Raw genomic sequence first — 18,575 nt, 5'->3', positions numbered from 1 at the left:
GTGAAGTTTGTACATCACTGACTCAGTGAACACTTTTGACAAAGTCGGGTTCCAAGTCGACTGCATTGGTATTATATATGGCACTTATGTTGTACATATAAATAGATGTGGCTTGCTATCTTGTGTAATAATGATGTATACTTTACCAGGAATTCTGTATTAAAGAACAAAAGTTCGTTGTTTGATATCTGTGGGAAAAACTAGCGCAGTGGTACATTCTTGATCGATGAGATTTTGTCTCGTGTTCACGTATTGACAAACACAGTTCCTTGTATGATATGATATGGACAAAGCAGATAAAATATAAATGATTATGGGTTTCTAAATTACGTATTAGTAACACGAAAACATTTACTTCTGCTGTTCAATTTTTCCCTTGAAGTTGCCTGGCGGTTGGTGAGTTTGTCATCTCAAATTGTACGAAGTTACTTGCTTGATTCTTTATTCCATGTTCAAAGACATCACTAGATCTTACGTGGTACAAGTCGTGAAACTTCCAAGTCGTGAAATAAATGTGGTCAAGGTCTGCATGAAATTCTTTGAGTAATTTTTTTTTGCTGTTACGAAATATATATAAAAGCTATTAACATTCACCTGGACGTTATCAAAGGAATTGCCCTTTCAAGAGCGCAACGTAACGTAACGTAACAACACAACACCAACACGACACAACAAAACACCAACACAACTGCAACACAACACGGGCACGGCACAATACAATAGCAACGCAACATGAACATGATAGCTATGACACAGCACAACAGAACACTTACCATTCTAGAACAGAGTTATGTTCCAGCACGCGTGTCGTTACTAAGATACAGGTTACGTTATATAAGGAAACTCAAGTATCGCACAGCCATTTCGTTACTTCACCAGTCCCTTGTTATACAACATCAGATAGATTCTGAATTAAAAAAATCAACTACGCCACCATGCGAGTTCGGTCTAAACTGCTATCCCTGATGCACCTGGACAAGACGTATTGTCTGTTAACGGTTAGACACGTCAAGATCTTCCAAACTTACTTCAGCCTGCTGGACATCCACGGGGACAGCTCACTAAATGGTAGATCACTGAACCATTTTTATCAATAAGCATAAAGTAGATAACTCTTCATCGCTGCGGTATGTTAAAGCAGAAATGAGTCAGCAGCACGACAAATACTAGTAAGCATTTTAGAACTTGATCGAGTCGGTAACCTTAGTAGCAAGCTAGAGGCTAGGGCGTTGAAAAGTAAGCTCACTTCTTTGCTAATGATAATGTTATATCTTACATACATACAGACAATATCGATCGATCAGAGGCTGGGACCAGGCTAGTACATACTTCACTCCATACAGCCCTATCTAACATTGCTTTTTCTAAGTTCTAAAAGTCAATACCAGAGTCTCTAGTTAAAGTGTCTGTAAAAGTCAAACATCTCGGTTTCACCACTCGGACTCATTCGGAGAACGGACGAAACAAATTTTATCTCCTGCTTGGCTCGACAGCAACGTCCCGCAAATTTTACCCGTCGGTGAGTGAGCTTCTGAGATAGACGTGGGAGACTCCCATGAATGATTTAAGAGTACCAGAGTAGCATTTTGGTAGCATGTTGAGTCTAAGATATATTCTGTGCTCTGCGAAGTAACATTGTGTAGGTCCCATCTAATCTGTTTTGGAGTTGGAAAGTTGCTAATGTCCCGGTTTCTGCACTGTACAGCAAAATCGGATCCACAGGGGTATTGAAAACTTGGACCTTTAGTTTTTTGGGGTTAGAACTTACACTTTTCAATGCTCTTCTACACACGAACCAGACGTCCAGGTGTACTGTTTCATGCGGCTGGTCACCGACCTGAAGAAGGACGAGATTTACCAGCTGTTCGACATGTTGGACGTGGACGGGTCCGGCCAGCTGGAGTTTTCCGAGTTCTTCATCCTCATCTGCGTCCTCATCGCCGTGCAGGTGTGTTTCCAATCCTCTTAGTGATAACCTTTGGGGAGGGTTTGCTGGGAACATGGAAGGCTTCGGTCTTATCTGGTCTTATGGTGTAAGCTATAGGCATAAGGGCAATGTGCAAGTGAAACGCGGTCCTAGACAATTCGGAAAACGCAAACACACACACACACACACACACACACACACACACACACACACACACACACACACACACACACACACACACACACACACGTGGACACAAGGAGCAGAAACTGGCGGAGACAAGAGGAAAGACAATGGGGTAGAGAAAGAGACGTCTATACGCATACAAGCAAATGGATCTGTCCTTAGTGCTGAAAACTATGTAAAGCGGAAAGTGATCGATGTTATTGCCATCATCCAAACAGGCATGAAAGTTATGTGAGGACTGAAGAAAACAACAAATATATCTCTAAAAGAATTACAACAATACTTATTGTTAAATGAAAATGACATTATGTGAAAATGGCATTGTTTCCACAGGACCACGTAGAGAAGCAGTTCATCTACCGCCACTGTAGGACCATATTTGGACTGATCGACCTGGACGGGAGTAACACCATCACTCCGGACGAGTTCAAGGCGCTCACTTACCTCTTTGACTTCAAGAAAAGAGCCATGAACGAAATCTTTTATGAGTTCGACATCTCTGGAGACCAGGTAACTTGGCTTGTTCCCATAAGTGGTGTAACTACGAGTGTTTGCCGGTGTGCGTGTTTGTGTTTGTACGCGTGTATGTGTGTATCTGTGCGCGCATCTGTGTTTGTATGCGTGTGAGTGTGCATGTGTGTGTGCTTGCCCATGTGTGTGCGTATGTGTGTGCACATGCATAGTGTAGATTGGAATGAAAGGTGTACACAAGATACCATCTCCTGACCTTACGTACGTAATACCTCACCCTCTCTGCATTCTTGTGAACTTTTGCGACACCACAGATCCAGCTAAAAGCTTACTTCACCCCTACCCCCTTAATTGCAGTATAAAATTGTTTATGTTTTTATCATACGGATTCCATAGGAACTGGACTACCGGGAGTTCCGCCTGTTCGCCATGGCTTGTATAGATAAACAACAGCAGCTCGAGAAGGAGATGTTAGAGAAAGCTGAAGAGATGCGGGAAAAGGCTTTGCAAAAAGAGGCGAGGAAAAAAGAGCTACAAGAAAAATATCAAGAAGTTGGCATCATAGCTTATTGCGTCATTCTATGACTGATGTGTCCTAGGACAGGGGTATGCTGGTATATTACGGATCGCGTGATCCATCCAAAGTTACATAGAATTAATGCATTTTCTATTTCCTTCCATTTAATAATGTATTTTCGAATGGCAGTCATCTCATAAACCTATAGCTCGTCTCCATGAGCTTGAACCAATGTAGTACTTACATAACATATATATCTGTTGCAGTCACATATTTTCCAGTACCATAGGGCCACAATGTTTGCCACAAAGTTAAGACCTCTATATGTTGTAAATTCTACCTGTAAGATGTCTCACAAATAAACAACAAACACCATACTTTTTGAGGTTACCTTTTCAGTTGTTTATTTTCTTGTAGAAGTCATGACGGGTGCGGCACCAATTGTGGTGCCCAGCATTTGTTCATGACAGTCTCTGGGAAGAATCAGTACCTCAGGCATATACAACTCTCAACAGTATTGCCACGTCGTATAAAAATAAATGTGCACAGGATAAAATCTCACCCAGCTTTCAGAAGCCAAACGTAATACATAGACTGTTGTACATATTGTTCTAAACATCTTCCTTGCCATTTTGACAAATGATTTGCAGCGTTTAAAATTCAAGAGGTAAAAATGTTCTAACAACTTGTTATCTATGCTCTGATAGGTTTAGCAAGTATCTCCTTTCAGTTCATTTACAACTATGACCAATTAGAAGGTGTTATCTTGTGCGAGTCAACATGGCAGGAGCTGTTTGTTACAACATATACCTTTAAAACTGCACAATACGTTTACCCTAAAGCTGTATACAAAATGGCACATAGAATCTCATGTTTAAGTGCTTCCTTCACATAGTTATAGACAAAAACATGTACCAAAGGAATACTCCATTCAAAATGTACATGGGGTGGTCAGGTTGATTCTACTCAACATTGAATGGCTATTCCTGACCACCCATCATAAGATATTTGAATGGGACAGTCCCAAAAGCAGGCAGTGGGTGGCTTGGCTTTACAAAAATTGGACAAAATCTGATCATGAGCACCAAGATCACAATACAGAAAGTCGTAGTAATTTCATTCGCAAAAAGAAAAAACAATTCTGCACCTCAATGCTCCACCTTTGGAAAGTCATTAACTGGGTACACTTGTTTCACCATGTACTTAATCACAAAGGTTAAAACAGGACTTCAAACTCATTTGGAAGATTAAAACTACCACATCTATTATGCAACACTTTACAAATGGAAGATCCTTACACATCTGTTTTAAAAGTCAAGGAAGCAACTTAAGAATATATCAGCTATGGAAAACATATCAATTTTGCCATCAAATTTCCATCCGTCATAAGCACCCTCATATATTGAAATGCTCTGCAGGTAACGTTACGTTTGTAACACAGCCTTACACGTACATTGGTGGATATGCACATGTGTAGAGACAATACACACTTTTTACATTCAGCACATTTCACCATCATTTTGCTCAAACTGTTGGGTAATAACACTGTTTGGAATCCCTCGAAATACATTTGTATTTGTATTATGATAAAATCCATCCATTTCAAATATAGCATGACACATACAATAAAAATGCAATGACTTTGACAATGAATTAACATGTACTTTTTTCATCAATCTAAACTCTTTCCTTTCCCTAATACATTGAGATAAATAAAGCCTTTTGGAACACATACTTTTGATATCTATTATTTAGATGATGATATCCTTTGTAAACCTGAATACAATGTTGAATTTTGTTGATCAGTTAAATCATAATTTTGTTTCAGGGACTTTGCAGATATCATGCATTCTATTCCAGTGACAGCATATCTCTAATAATGCTGCTCGATTTGAAAAGGAATATCAGTGTTTGGCTATCGGTGCTTTGCCTGAAGTAACTAAATGTACAATTTGTTGTAATTTCTTGATGGCACATGTGCTTTTTTTTTGTAATCATTACAAGGGTGATCCTAAAGAGCTTTGAGCTCATGTTGTAACTCTAAAGATTCTGAAGACTGGTCAACAAACTGCAGTAACACACAAGTATTAGTGCGAACCATTCTTCTGGCTTTTCTGGGCAAAACATAAACAAACCTCTTGGGAAAAAGTTTTGGTTTTGGCCCTGAAGACAACTTAACTGCTTAGTCGTACACATTTTCACTTACAAATTCTCCACCTCCAACTCACCCGACTCACCAACAAACGGACCAGTCTCTAGTATCTTCTGAGTTACACACAAGCCACTGAGCTCTATAAAAGAATTGGGACACAGAATGTGTGCCTTGTCTCACTTTGAAGAGAATATTGTCACCACAGTGCAGTTCACAGAAATGTGACAATAGTCACATCTTGTCCTTGCATAGCAACATGAATACAAATCAAAAGGGTATTTCTATAAAGTCCTGAGAAGTCTTGGTTATTATAAGAAAATGTGGGCATCATGTTTCCATATTTATAGAAAGCATGTCTCAAAGAAGAATCACTTCTTATGTACTTTTCACAAGTTTCAAGGGTTTACACACATCTTTTCTAGATTAACAACTCCATACCACTGGGGGTATTATTGCACGTCTCTATTGTCATGACATATCTCCATATTGGCTTTATCCTTGCTGACACATTTGACCTTGAGCCAGTAACCATTTTGGTCCAAGGGAAGCAGCCATGTTGGAAACTAACTCAATGGTAAAAGGTTACTGAGTCATTTTCTCCTGTTCTAAATGGATTGTTTGCCAGTGACTTGTCTGATATAGGTCTCAAGTCCCTTATATAATAATCTTAAAGTCTTTTACTGGCCAAAATCTCACTTAAAACAATGGCCTTGTATCCCCTAATGTTGATATTCAAGAGCAAGATAAAACTCTGTAATCAATATATATCCTACAAGTAACATTTATCAGAATCTTTTGTGTTCCTTGTTGTACTAACTTTGATCATAAAAAATAAGTTTTCATACAGGAGCGTTCATTTGCTGAATCCCAGCCTTGTTGGGGTTGCCTGACTTTGGTTGACAGAACCCAGGAATGTTTGTCATTGATAAGATATTTGTCATCACCCCTCCATCAAAACATTTCCCCTTGATGAGTGACACAAACAGATACACACTACAAAAATCTTTCTCTGGTTCTTGTCAATCTATTGTCCTCCTAAATAGGAAGCATAAAATCTTTCCTGAACACTTGAGAACCAAAGCCCAGCAAGCTCTAGGTACCAGGCTGTTCACTTTTGTCTTCATTGGCCCCTTGGAAGTAATCTCAAGCTCTAGGAGCTTCACATGATTGCCGTGTTCTCACGTCATACAATAACCATTATTTGCACTGAAGTATTCAAATAAAAATCACAATTTTAAACTTTAAAATACCCCTAAATGTTGAAAAAGGGGATGGAAGCCACTTCAAGTCTTCCTGTCACAAGATTGGTCAGGCGGTGATGATGATGGCTCTGCTGCCTCCCCCTGGGAGTCCTGGCTTCTGTTGCGTGTTTGTGACTGTTTCCGTCTCTGAGCCAAGGCAGACTCCCCTGTAAGAAAAGACATTTTCCAAGCTTTAACACGACCAAAATCACTACAACTCTTGACAACAGAAATCTGATAAGTATCTGAGTACTAGTCTATTCAAAACAGAGCTTTAAACAAACACCTCAGAGTGCAGTGTTCTAGCCAGCCTGAAACTTTTTCCGTCCCCTGGATTTTGAATGGAAATCCTCTGAGAGGCTTCCATGCAATGGCCCTATTCCTGCATTTTGATAGGAAAATTTGCTAGTAGAGTAAACTCAGCTTGGTTCAATGGCCTCTGTGCTCAATTTCTGAAGATCTTTGCAAAATTTCATATCTTTAATATGTCTCCATGGCGATTTTTGTCCGTCAAGAGTCTCACAGAGTACGGAATGGGCAAATTTTTGCAAGATTCCGTCAGAAGAACAGATGCTGGCTAGAACCCTGCATCAGAGCTTTGTAAGGCAAACGTGAAGCCGGGGGTGTGAAATGACCTGCCCTTACCGGGAGGTGACAGCTTGCAGACGACAGTTCCCGTGCTGGTTCCTGGCGACGCCTCCTCCGCGGTCTCCTGGTGGAACGAGAGTGACATCATGCGGTTGAAGGCCACGGCCTCGGCAGCAAATTGTGTCAGGTCACGAGCACTGGAGTTCCTGCAGGGCAGATCCAAATAACATAAGCTTTGTTGTTTTACATCAGCTTTATAAAGTCTTCAAAGGAGTCAAACCTTTGTATTGGAAAGTAGTTAAACTTTTCCATCAAGTTAAATAGTTTTATTCTAAAGTCAGATTTGGGTTAGCTTTTTTTTCCTTTCTTATTTCTGTTTCTGTTTCTTCCCCACTTCTATTCCCAATCTAAAGTGACCTGTGTTAATACATGTCCATGTAAAAATTCCCATCCAGCCAACAGCACTTCAACCACAGTAACAAATCTAGGACATGGTATATACCTCTTCAGGAGTACAGGAGTTGGTAGCGGCAGCTTGGGGGCATCTCCTACGACCCATGGGTGGTTCAGCACCTGGGAGGCGCTGTAGCGAGACTTGGCTTCCTTCACCAGCAGGTGGGAGATCAGGTCCTTAGCCTGGTCAGAGATGTGGTTCCACTCAGGGTCAGGGAACTCATAGTGACCCTGTCCTATCCGCTCAAACAACATGTTCTGTAGGGCACAGGGGGGAGGGGGGCATCAGTACAACTCATACGAAATATCAGATACACACACTTGTGCTTTAGTGTTTAGATGTCAAAATAATCTTTAGCTTCAAATGAAACTCAAATAATCTTTACAGCCAAATATCAAGGAAACAGAAACCAAATAACAGATGCAAATCTTGATGTATACAATTGGCAACAAGATGAAATGTAAGACTTAGAATTGATTACATCTTTTCAATGCTAACACACAACAGAAAAATGTATGCCACATAGCTTACCTGACAAGCCATACAGGCCTCTCCCTTCTCCCAGCCACAGTCACTACCACACTGCCCATAGAACGGAGGTCTCCCACTTAACATGATGTATCTGTATTCAGAAGAAAATGACATCAAAACACTGCTATTTACAACATAAAGCATGAACATGAAAAGCCAGAGGAAAAAAATACATCTTCCACAAACTAAGGATGTCTATGGTGTAAATATGGTTTTGCAAAGTAATTCCAACTCTGCTTACACAATGACCCCCAGGCTCCACATGTCACAGCGCTTGTCGTACACAGAGGCTGCGTCGTTGTTGAATGTTTCCACCACTTCTGGTGCCATGTACTCTGCTGACCCCACCTGTAAAAGTCACACAAGCAAAATATATCATTCTGTTACATCTAGACAGAGACTTGAATATCTCTATTAGGCTACAAAAGATGTAACAATCTAAATGAAAAATTCCTGTGTTGAAAACATGCTCCTGTTGTATATTTTACTGTACATTGTCCATTAGAATAGGTAACAATCTTCTACTTTCAGTTTAAGACCCAATTATCAATGTGGTGCTCAGGGCTCTCTCCAGCACCTGTCCCAGATGGAAATTTGGATGTTGGGACAGAAAAAAATTCAACTAACCGTCCCCAAAATCTTATAACATGAAACTGTTGAAAATGTATTTTCCCTGGCTTAAAATGACATATTCAAGGAAAATCAGCAACATGGGCTGCAATGAAATAGTGGTATGGAAAAAATTCAAAGCCACAGACAGCCGTGGTGCTGTAACAGTTGCATATAGACTTACTGGTGTGTACAGGTCAGGAGTTGTGACTGGGGTGTCGCTGTAGGAGATGCCACTGCCGAGGTCAAAGTCACAGATCTTGACGGGCGACACTTCGTCTTCCAGCACACACAAGATGTTCTCGGGCTTCAGGTCACGATGGGCAATGCCTGGTAAGGAGGGGACAGAGAGAAGTGATGGGTCAGTGTGGTCTTCTACAGTGGAGCCAGAAACAAAAGCAGCTTTAGAAAGGACCGACCATTGTGGGAAGAAAAATACATCACACTGTTCATTATGAAGCTGAAAGACACTGTAAATTCAAAATCATCATATCACCTTTTAACTTTTCTTTTTCAACCGTTGTAGTGAAGTTCTACAAGTAAATCGAAGAAGATGCTATGGTGTCTTTACTATGTTATATTTTTCAGACAGACTGTTAAAATCTCCACTGTATTAGAGGAAGACACAAAGAAAGAATGTTTCCCCTCTTGAGAAATATTTTAAGATGATGGATGTTGGCCTTACCTTTAGAATGGAGGTAGTTTAGGGCACTGGCAATGTCCCTTGTGACGTATGCTGCTTCCCGCTCGTCAAAGTGCTGTTTTCTCTGGATATGATCCAGAAGTTGTCCTAAAAAATAGCAGCAAAAATGATGATTTCTCAACTGCTGTTCCTACTTTTGATTTCCATCTCACAAAAAGAGTCTTCTTACACTGCATGTTTTTATAGCTTCTATCAGCACAGATAAATGGAAGAAAACCAAGTAAATTAGTATATTTACTGGACCTCACCTCCTCTCAGCTTTTCGAACACAAGGATGAATCTGTCCTCCTCCTCAAAGAACTCAATTAGCTCGATGATGTTACTAAGAAAAGAAGAAATGTCAGAAATCAATTCATTCAAAAACAAAATTACATCCACAGACAATTCTCACAAACCAAAACAAAACTTGATTAAAAATCAACATTCTAGAGGTCATACATAGATGCAACTTTATTTACTTTGGATCAGAGGCATGAAATGTGGAGCTATGCTTACTTATGTCCCTGGCACTGGTACAGGGTTTCCACCTCCTTGAAGACCCGTGATCTTGTGTAGCCTGGTCTTTTCTCGATGATCTGTACAAACAGAGGGATGATTTTTAGTTTTGGAAGCAACAAATATTGTTATCAGTTTCTAGTGCAGCTTTAAATTCAAAATCCTGTTGTAAGAAGCTCTGAATTTATGATGTGGAAGAGCTATGATACCAACACAGAGTTCCCTTAGTCAGAGACATAGACTGACTAAAGCATTGCAGACATAAAATCAACAGCTGTCAATTCAATATGGTATTTGGTTCTGCTTAGTACATTGACACATTTCAATGTATGTCTACTAAACTGCTATTCAGTAGCCTACAAAATTTGATAGCCACTACCAATATTTTGAGTGAATTTCTTTGTAATCTAATCAATGATCTACCAGAGATCTTATGTAATGAAAACTATTTTGTTTACGTTCCAGACAAGGGCGAAGGTTCAGGGTGAATTGTAGCAGACACATGACTGTGGAACCATGTACGGAATTGAAAGCATCATGATTACATCACTGGAAATGTACTAGAATGCTGGGACATGACCTACCCTAAAATTAGACTATGATTGCCCCTACATGTTACCCAGGCTTACCACTTGCCGATCTATGTAAAATGACTCTTGCAGACAGAGTTATGCAAGGCCTGGGTAAGATAGGGGCAATCATTTTCTAAATTTATGCTAGGTCATGTCCCAGCATACTAGTACATTTCCAGTGATGTAATCATGCAAGTACGCACTGATACAGGAACAAATTTGTACTTAGATGTCTTCTGTTACTTTTGTTAACAAGCGACTTTGATGTAGTCTTACACACACACAGTTACAGTGACTTCTCACTGCACTTCCTTTACTTATTGGGCTGACATTTTTAGCTACATACTATAAATGAACTTGTCAAAAGAGACTACAGAACACCCAGTGGAAGATGTGAAGGAGTGAGTGAGTAAGTGAGTGAAGAGTAAAGTCAGGTAGTACACGTGATACTGTACCTTTGCAGCGAACTCTTTCCCAGTCAGGAGGTGGAGGCATGTCTGGACACGGGCGTGTGCACCATCTCCCAAGATGTCATCCTTCAGATGGTACATGTCTATAGAGTGGGAGGATGGTAACAAATGTCAGGATTTCCTGCCTTCTTTTTCAAACTGAATGAAAAAAGCCATAACAATACATGATGAAAGTGATAAATGCAGACATCCCTATTGTTCTCACCTTTGAATCTGCCACTGAAGCTATCTGATGCCCTTGTGCGTTTCTTCTTGTTTCTTCTTTGGCGCTTGGCTGTAGAGGTGTCCTTCCCTTGGATCAACATGGGCTGTGTGGCAGTAGTTTCTGATGGAGCACAGGAGACAACGTCTACTAGTTAGCAACTGCTTAATGTATACTGCAAAGCAGTCGTCTCACAAAATAGGGGCAAGGCCATCTTTTCATTTTCTGATGTGCACTTCATGACCCACTGAAAAGCTTTCTATATAATTGTTCCCAAATCTTAACTATTCTAAGCCTGTGATGAATGAGAGATAAAGTAAAATCTTGCATTTAATGCGCTAGAGTTGGCATATCCAATGTACATTGTACTTTCCTCATGTTTTCTACCCAAAGGAGTGCTATGTTGCCCACAGTTCTGAAAGTATTTACATTTGGTACATATGCCACCTGACTCTAGTCACCTGACTGTTTTAATGAGATGTGCTCAGAGCTAGTCCAAACTTTGGCCTGAATACCAACCTATTTTCTGCTGTGCTCTAAAATATTTTCCATCATATCTGGGACTCTGACCAACTGTCAAAAATGTCTGTCCTTGACTTTACGTTTGGTTTACATGTTGTACTAGTATTGGTACTACTGTGACTGCCAGGTTCTTCCTACAGTGACCTTAAGCACCATATCTTACAAAAAGCATTGGGCATCAGTTGAAACGATATCTGCTCATACATATATGCTTAAGTTCATGTGTATATCAAATATCTTGTATTTGTACCCAGTTTATTTTGTGACGTCCTTCTTTTTCATAAGAAGTTACAAGGAGTCTGAGACTCTAATGTTGTCTGCGCCATATATTATGGCAAAAGGCCAAATCCTTGGCCTGTGACAGCACTGAAGATGTCATCTTAAGGGCAAACTTAATCTGAGGCCACCCGGGTGAAACGTGAGCTGGAATACTTATTCTGCGCCAATAACAAACACAAAACAGGTTACCCCAGGGTAACTGGCGTAGTCATGTTTACATGTCTTTCTAACTGACTTGAACTCCAGATTGGCTTTCATAAAAAAAAACTTGAGGTGCTTGACTTTGTTCTATTTAGAAAAGGATTTTCATTTGCAACATACTACTAGTACTAATAAAAAGAAAGGGAAAAACGAGATCTTCCTATAATCTATCCCTCATCACTTCAGAAGTAATTAAATTTAACATTTCACTTGCATTTCAACCTTCAGTGGTTAAGGCCAAGGCAGCCTCTAGCTAGCCTCTAGCCTGGATTATTCTACAACAAACACATGTCCCTACATGTGAGTCACGTCTTCGCTGCTCTCGTGACGTCTTTATGGTGTTCTTGAGTACACATAGACTTTAGATCCGTATGTACTTTACCACATAATCATTCATCCGTGTCACCTGGCTTAGCAACGTGATAACTTATTAACGACCATGTATATCACATGGCTGCACAATGTGACAACTCAAGGATGGGAATACACCTCCTGGAGGTGCTTCCTCACCACCTGCTCTTTTCAAACACTTCTTAGAATAGAATTACACTATATCTTGGTGTTTGCATTGATCCAAAAATAGTTATATGGCAGTTAGTTCTCACGTGTTGCTTCAACGTGTGTCAGGTTTTTACAGAGCAACGTGAGAAGGGTTACAAGTGACAGCACTAAAATTCACAAAGTACACCATTGTATTTGCCAGTAACAATCGATGTGTGTTTCAAGTTCAACCAAGCTACCACTATCCTGAAACACAGAAATAAAAGATATAATGTGCTAATGATCTCCTTCAAAGCTGTCGGTCTGGAGACAAATCTATGTTTATTGAATGCTTGTAATCTGGGCAGCAATACATTCTGCCTTTAGTTACCATCCCAGAATCTTTCAATATACATGTGGCTTGCAAATAGGGACGGGATTGTCATGTCAGGATCAGGCTTGCTACAAAGTTACCCCAAATGTTACACGGGCCACTGGCTTAAGTTATATACAATCTACAAAGCAGTAGAATCTTTAAAATGGATAATACATACATAAATATGCAACATTTTGTTTCTAAATTTGTCAAAGGCGCTCATAACTCTATAGAAAATTCCAGTTTCCACTGGAACAGACTGTTAAAAGAAGGTGAATGCTGGCTGTATTGATATCTGCGCATGATCTGGCAATGTCCCAATGGACTGATAAACAGGACTGCCAGTGCAAGAGGCTCCATTCCACCAATACTGGACTCAGGCCAGAGCATTTCTTAGAATTGTTGGCCTGTTGCCTATGTCATGAATTTGTTATTACAAAAAGAGAACCAGCCAAGTTCCAAACATCATAACAAAAAACACACCCCTTATCTAGAATAAGCTACATTGTACCTTCCTTTACTTAACTATACATTTTCAGTATGAAAGAAAATCGTTGCGATCTTTTAACGGTACTACTATTACTCATCAAACTGAAAGAAATCTGGCTTCTACTTGAGAGCAACATAGCTGTTTCAAGGTTGATCAAAAAACTGTTGCTGAAGTCTGAATGGTCGTACCTTTCCTGAGATTGTGTCCCGTGTCCAGCGTCGTTGGTCTTGCTGGTCTCTTCTCATCGATACGCTCCGGCATTGCTGAGGATGTGTTCAGCTACAGGGAACATCAGAAAGACATCTTACAGATATTTCATCACAAGAACATACACTGTAAGCCGACTTAACGTAAGAGTTAAAGTTTTATTCATATGAATAGTGTTGCACATGGAGGAGTAGTGTAAAAACCCTGATGATTTTTTCCTTGACAGCATTATGACAATTTCTGCTGACTTCTACCGTGCTCCTGGTGATTTCCTTGATAATGATTCCAAAGACTTTTTTGTACTTTCCTTGTACCATCTTAAACAGTTTCCTAGCTTCATGAACATTTGGTAGCATAAAATATCTAAAACTGTCAGAGCATAAATTTTCCTTGTAGCATTCGCTAAGCAAGCGGAAGTAATCGCTGTAACCTTTGCAACTATTTGGCTAAATTGACTGTGTAATTACTGAAACTACGTCAGTCTGGGGAGATGGCAAGGAAAAATAACATTTATCTTCCGAAGATAGTTTGTCTGTTGGGATAACTAAGTCTATACATCTGATTCTGAACAAATTTACTTTACTTTTTTTAATCCAAGCTACATGTAGTCTTATCATTCCTACAATAGAAGAACATGAAAGATTTGAATAGAACTCATCAATACTGTTTGTTCTTTGGGCTGTGGCCTATGTGATAGAGTCCCACTATATGGCATTAGCCTGTAGATCAACATTAGCTTATCCCAACCCTGATGTAAGGGCAACAGTAATACGTTATGCATTAAAATGGACTTTTCATACTGGGTTTGAATTCTTGACTGTAACTTACTAAGACTACATCATTCTATAGCCTGTCAATTAATTTATACACTCACTTCTCTTTGCTAAGATAAGTTCTATTCCTTTCCCTTTGCTAGATTTAATCTTAATTTCTGCACGGGTCTCCAATGTGATGCAACACTTCTGAAGATTTCAGATACATACAAACAGGAACAAGGCACCTTAATGGAAAGTTTGTCAGTATGCCATTATTTAATATAAATAACCTGTAATATCAGCATGGTAGTATCCTTATTCCTATATTCGGAAATGATGTAATTTCCTCGCCATGGCACGGTGGGTGACACTGCATGGCTGATGTAATACTCACCCAATCATGAGCAGAAAAAAACTCTGCCATATAGCCTAGACTAATATACATGGAATATAATATATAGGTACAGCACTTTGAATAGTTAGAAGATTAATGCCTCCCAACATTGTCTATTCAGACTGCAAGGCCTTCATGACTTTGAGACTGAATACAGAAGAGACAAAATGCAGACATCACACATTCACAGTGTCTAAAAACAAATTAGTAGCAATTACCTTGAAATTTTCATGAAAGGTTTTCAGCTCAGCAAGCTTGGAGGTGATCCCTGAGACCTACAAAGGAAGAAAATGGGATGGTCACTCACAACTCAGACTACATGTGGTAAGATTGCTGTTCCTTCAAGCTAAATCTAGTATGTAAATCCAAAGGAAGTGAGTCAATTGGGATATACCAGCCCCATGACTCATTGGTGCAACTCTAGTATGCAACATGCATATACATGTATCTGGGGCAGTACTAAGATACCATCAATAGTCAATGAAAAAAAACCTAGGGAAATCCCCTGAAAGAGAGGCAGTGGGTATTATTATGCAGTGGATAAACACTTCCTGTAAAAATTCTAGAAGTTTCTGTGTAAAAGCCTGAAACAACTCAATACTTCACACTTTGCTGCTTTCTCACTATCTTTTCCCCTTATATCAAAATAATGTTATCATACAATGTTGCATGAGATGCTAACAAAAGCAAAAGAAAATGTAAAAATTTTCATAAGTTTGCACAAAAATCTACAATCCTATGAAAAGGAACAATCCACTGGAATAGAATTTCCAAATGTACAAGCTACTAGTAACTTACCCCTCCAAGGCCGACCTCTCCACACGGAAATTCAAATGCTAACATTGTGGTGGTCTTTAACGTTTCCAAGCGTTGCAAAACAATGCAAACTCTGGAAACTGCTAAAAGCAATCTTAATTGCTGTCCAACCAACAACTCCAAAAGTCGGTGCGCCTTTACTTAAAAGGCCGTCACCAAAACTAGAAGTTATCCAACGTCCACACTGAGGCCAAATGCAGCTGACTGCCTGGGCGAAGAACTCTGACTACTCTGGTACTTGCTAGCTCGGGCTGTCCGCACTACATAATACACACGTACGTGGCCAAATCACGAGTTTGTCACTGAGTTTATAAATAAACCTGGCACAGCCCACCGTCTGACGTCACCACTGACCTACACCGATAACGGTTCAACCAATCAAAACAAAGCACACCTATCAGTTACCAATACAGACAGACTCAGAGGTAAACACGGCGAAATATTTCATATATCACATGGTTTGCAAACATCCAGGGCGCAGTTTACATGATGTTTTTATAAGCACAGGACACGTAGCTGTGCGGGGTCTACGTGGGTACATCTTCGTGTTTTGCTTGGTGTTGTTGCCCTGCATATACGTGATAAACAGATCGTAAAAGGCCCATGGAAAAATTCATCTCCCTTGTATGCTCGATAAGGTTACCATTCGATCAAGCGCTCCGACAGTCATGAGATTTCTAAGCCAGAGAACGTGTTCAGCATGCAGCTGGGGTGTTTGGCTAGGCACAGCTCTAGGCTATGGAGAGTTGAGCCGACTCTGAAACACGACACAGGGCACAGCGAGCGGAAAATATTCATGGCGGCCGCGGCCCAAACATTCCGCACAGGGACTGGTGCCGAGTTGAACTTCGTCTCCTGCCTCATTGAAGCATGATGCACTGCCATAGAGATACTTGCAGTCTTCCTGGATTCCTTAGCTATCTGTAGCATAACAAAATGGCTGAGTATACGAATAAGGGAGTCAGAAAATGGTTCGTTTCTAATGCATACCTGTACGCTGCCGCTGCAAGCTGCCATTTCTTGGGAAGACTTTGATGGAATGGTTTCGTCCATTGTAGGGACAGTGGAAAATGAACATATTTTTGAAATATACATTTTGCGATTTTCTGCCGATATTTTATACATTTTGTCATAAAATTTACTGAATAAATATATTTAATTGAAAGAAAGTTCAATAATCGTCTATTACTTATTGTAGTTGCAAATTCTACTTTATTCTCACCCCTTGCTGGCGCACTCGTGAACTATTCGAATCCCGTGACGTCAGATCATAACAACAAAGTCACGTGGTGGCATGACAATGCGTGTGTTGACCCATATCTTGGACACATTACTAGTATTTCAACGAGTGAATGCTCACGTTTTATTACCTGTAGGACGTAATTGTGTGAGTTCTTAACTTCAAAGGTTTAGGGAAATTTTTGAAAACACTTCAAAGTGGTGGGTCATAGATTAATCATCATTTTCAACAGTTAACGTTACAACATCTATTTGATAAATGTTATCACCGAAAACGCATGTGACAGTTTAAAGTTACATCATCCATGGTCATACTAACCTCACATGATCAGACCTGATATGCTTGTATAACTTCAGAAGAATCAAGTAAGTGCCCCTATCACTGAAGTCCGGGTAAAGCACAACTCAGGCACTAAAGTAAAGGTTAGACTTAGAAAAGAATGTTAGTAAATTCTGCGGACACGAAGTTGAATTAGAATGCAAGGAGGTTGAATAAGGCCCTTATTTTACCTCCTTGCTTGAACAAAGGACGTTTTATTGAAACCTTCTTGGTTGGTGTAAATGCAAGGGTGGCTAGCTGTATGTAGACGGTTCGTATCAGGGTATATCAAAAGTTGCCCAGCAGCAGAAGCTAGTCAAACAAATGTGTCTATTGTCTGTACTATAGTATTGATTTTTTTATGGCGTGGTCTTAAACAATTGACCAATCAGGAGCCTTGTGTCTGGGGGTGTGTACGTGGGTGTCGACACTAACAACAGGATGCGGCTTCTTTCATCTTTGTGACTGACATGTTTACATTAAGATAAGTAGAGTAAAGTCTGACGTTAACCGGTTTGTTCCGGCGGGGCCTGCAAGGAAAGGACCCTGACATAGAAAGCAGTAGACTCAAGGGGGTGTGCCCAGAGGCGTGTTCCATACAAAGGGCTAGTCTCTACCAGACTCCGGATCGCTGGAAAACCGTAGAAATGGAACAAATAGAGAGGAATATAACCGGCGGGCCAGGGAACAGCTCGCTATCCGTAGATCGCGTGCTGTTCCCTGGCCGGTTATATTCCTCTGGCCGGCTTACTCCTCTATTTGTTCCATTTCTACGATTTTTCCAGCGATCCGGAGTCTGGTAGAGACTAACAAAGGGCTAGGATTATCCAAGGTCCGAAGGTGTGTTCCATCCAAAGTCTTAAGTACAAACATTACAGTTAGACCACAAATGTTACATAATGGAACCTTATCGCAAAGTCATAAGACTCAACACTTTGATATCCATTTCTCTATCTATCTTGCAAGCAGAATCAAATAAGCTTTCATTTAGTTGACAATTTTAGAAATAAAAAGAAGACAACCTGAACTTTTCATAGACTTTATTATTATGTTAAGATTGAAAGGGTTAAGTTTAAATAAATCAGTGTTTTATTCAGTAAAGACCGGGTCACCTGGCAGGCATGAGGCAACCCAAGTGCGTCCTTATTACAAAGGGTTTATAACATAACCACATCAAACTATACAATCACAATATGACCTCTGACCTCCCAAACTGTTGACCTGGATCGGATATATGGCTTATGATTTTGATTTACCTGTCTTTCATGTTTCAGTTGTACTTATATGTTCCGATGTGTATGTCTACTTATTTTCTCTGTAATTTGTTTTTATCAACTTGTATGAAGATGTGAACTTTATGTAAATGTGAACTGGCCCTA

General features: G+C 40.0%; 2 protein-coding genes across 4 annotated transcripts in view; one reads left to right on the top strand and one right to left on the bottom strand.

Annotated features, from left to right (window-relative positions):
* Nucleotides 1–802: 802 nt before the first annotated feature.
* On the top strand, nt 803–4,237 carry LOC118432443 (EF-hand calcium-binding domain-containing protein 9-like). Its single transcript, XM_035844027.1, has 4 exons — nt 803–1,068; nt 1,800–1,948; nt 2,447–2,623; nt 2,981–4,237. The coding sequence occupies exons 1-4, from the start codon at nt 936–938 to the stop codon at nt 3,167–3,169; spliced, it is 648 nt and encodes a 215-aa protein (XP_035699920.1). The 5' UTR covers nt 803–935; the 3' UTR covers nt 3,170–4,237.
* LOC118432441 (MAP kinase-interacting serine/threonine-protein kinase 1-like) overlaps nt 3,764–18,575 on the bottom strand; it is a 30,262-nt gene continuing 15,450 nt past the window's right edge. The window contains exons 1-14 of one of the 3 annotated variants that reach the window (XM_035844021.1): nt 16,629–16,724; nt 15,041–15,097; nt 13,655–13,745; nt 11,122–11,241; nt 10,902–10,999; nt 9,875–9,954; nt 9,628–9,701; nt 9,362–9,466; nt 8,861–9,006; nt 8,309–8,415; nt 8,068–8,158; nt 7,585–7,793; nt 7,140–7,288; nt 3,764–6,661 (exon numbers count right to left, since the gene is read on the bottom strand). In XM_035844021.1, the coding sequence (XP_035699914.1) occupies nt 6,537–6,661; nt 7,140–7,288; nt 7,585–7,793; nt 8,068–8,158; nt 8,309–8,415; nt 8,861–9,006; nt 9,362–9,466; nt 9,628–9,701; nt 9,875–9,954; nt 10,902–10,999; nt 11,122–11,241; nt 13,655–13,745; nt 15,041–15,097; nt 16,629–16,691 (1,515 nt within the window). In that variant the 5' untranslated portion in view covers nt 16,692–16,724 and the 3' untranslated portion in view covers nt 3,764–6,536. Of the gene's footprint in view, nt 6,662–7,139; nt 7,289–7,584; nt 7,794–8,067; nt 8,159–8,308; nt 8,416–8,860; nt 9,007–9,361; nt 9,467–9,627; nt 9,702–9,874; nt 9,955–10,901; nt 11,000–11,121; nt 11,242–13,654; nt 13,746–15,040; nt 15,098–15,620; nt 15,926–16,628; nt 16,725–18,575 lie in introns of those variants that run through there. The other 2 variants (XM_035844022.1, XM_035844024.1) reach the window with 2 other exon arrangements.

This window comes from Branchiostoma floridae, chromosome 15, assembly GCF_000003815.2.
Source record: "Branchiostoma floridae strain S238N-H82 chromosome 15, Bfl_VNyyK, whole genome shotgun sequence".
NCBI classification, from domain to species: domain Eukaryota; kingdom Metazoa; phylum Chordata; class Leptocardii; order Amphioxiformes; family Branchiostomatidae; genus Branchiostoma; species Branchiostoma floridae.
Note: the sequence above shows the minus strand (reverse complement) of the source record. Positions and strands in the feature narration are given on the sequence as shown.

Coding starts and splice junctions, on each gene's coding strand:
- LOC118432443 (XM_035844027.1), top strand. CDS start 936: ATGCGAGTTCGGTCTAAACTGCTATCCCTGATGCACCTGGACAAGACG. Junction 1,069..1,799: donor CGGGGACAGCTCACTAAATG/GTAGATCACTGA, acceptor CACACGAACCAG/ACGTCCAGGTGTACTGTTTC. Junction 2,624..2,980: donor TCGACATCTCTGGAGACCAG/GTAACTTGGCTT, acceptor CGGATTCCATAG/GAACTGGACTACCGGGAGTT.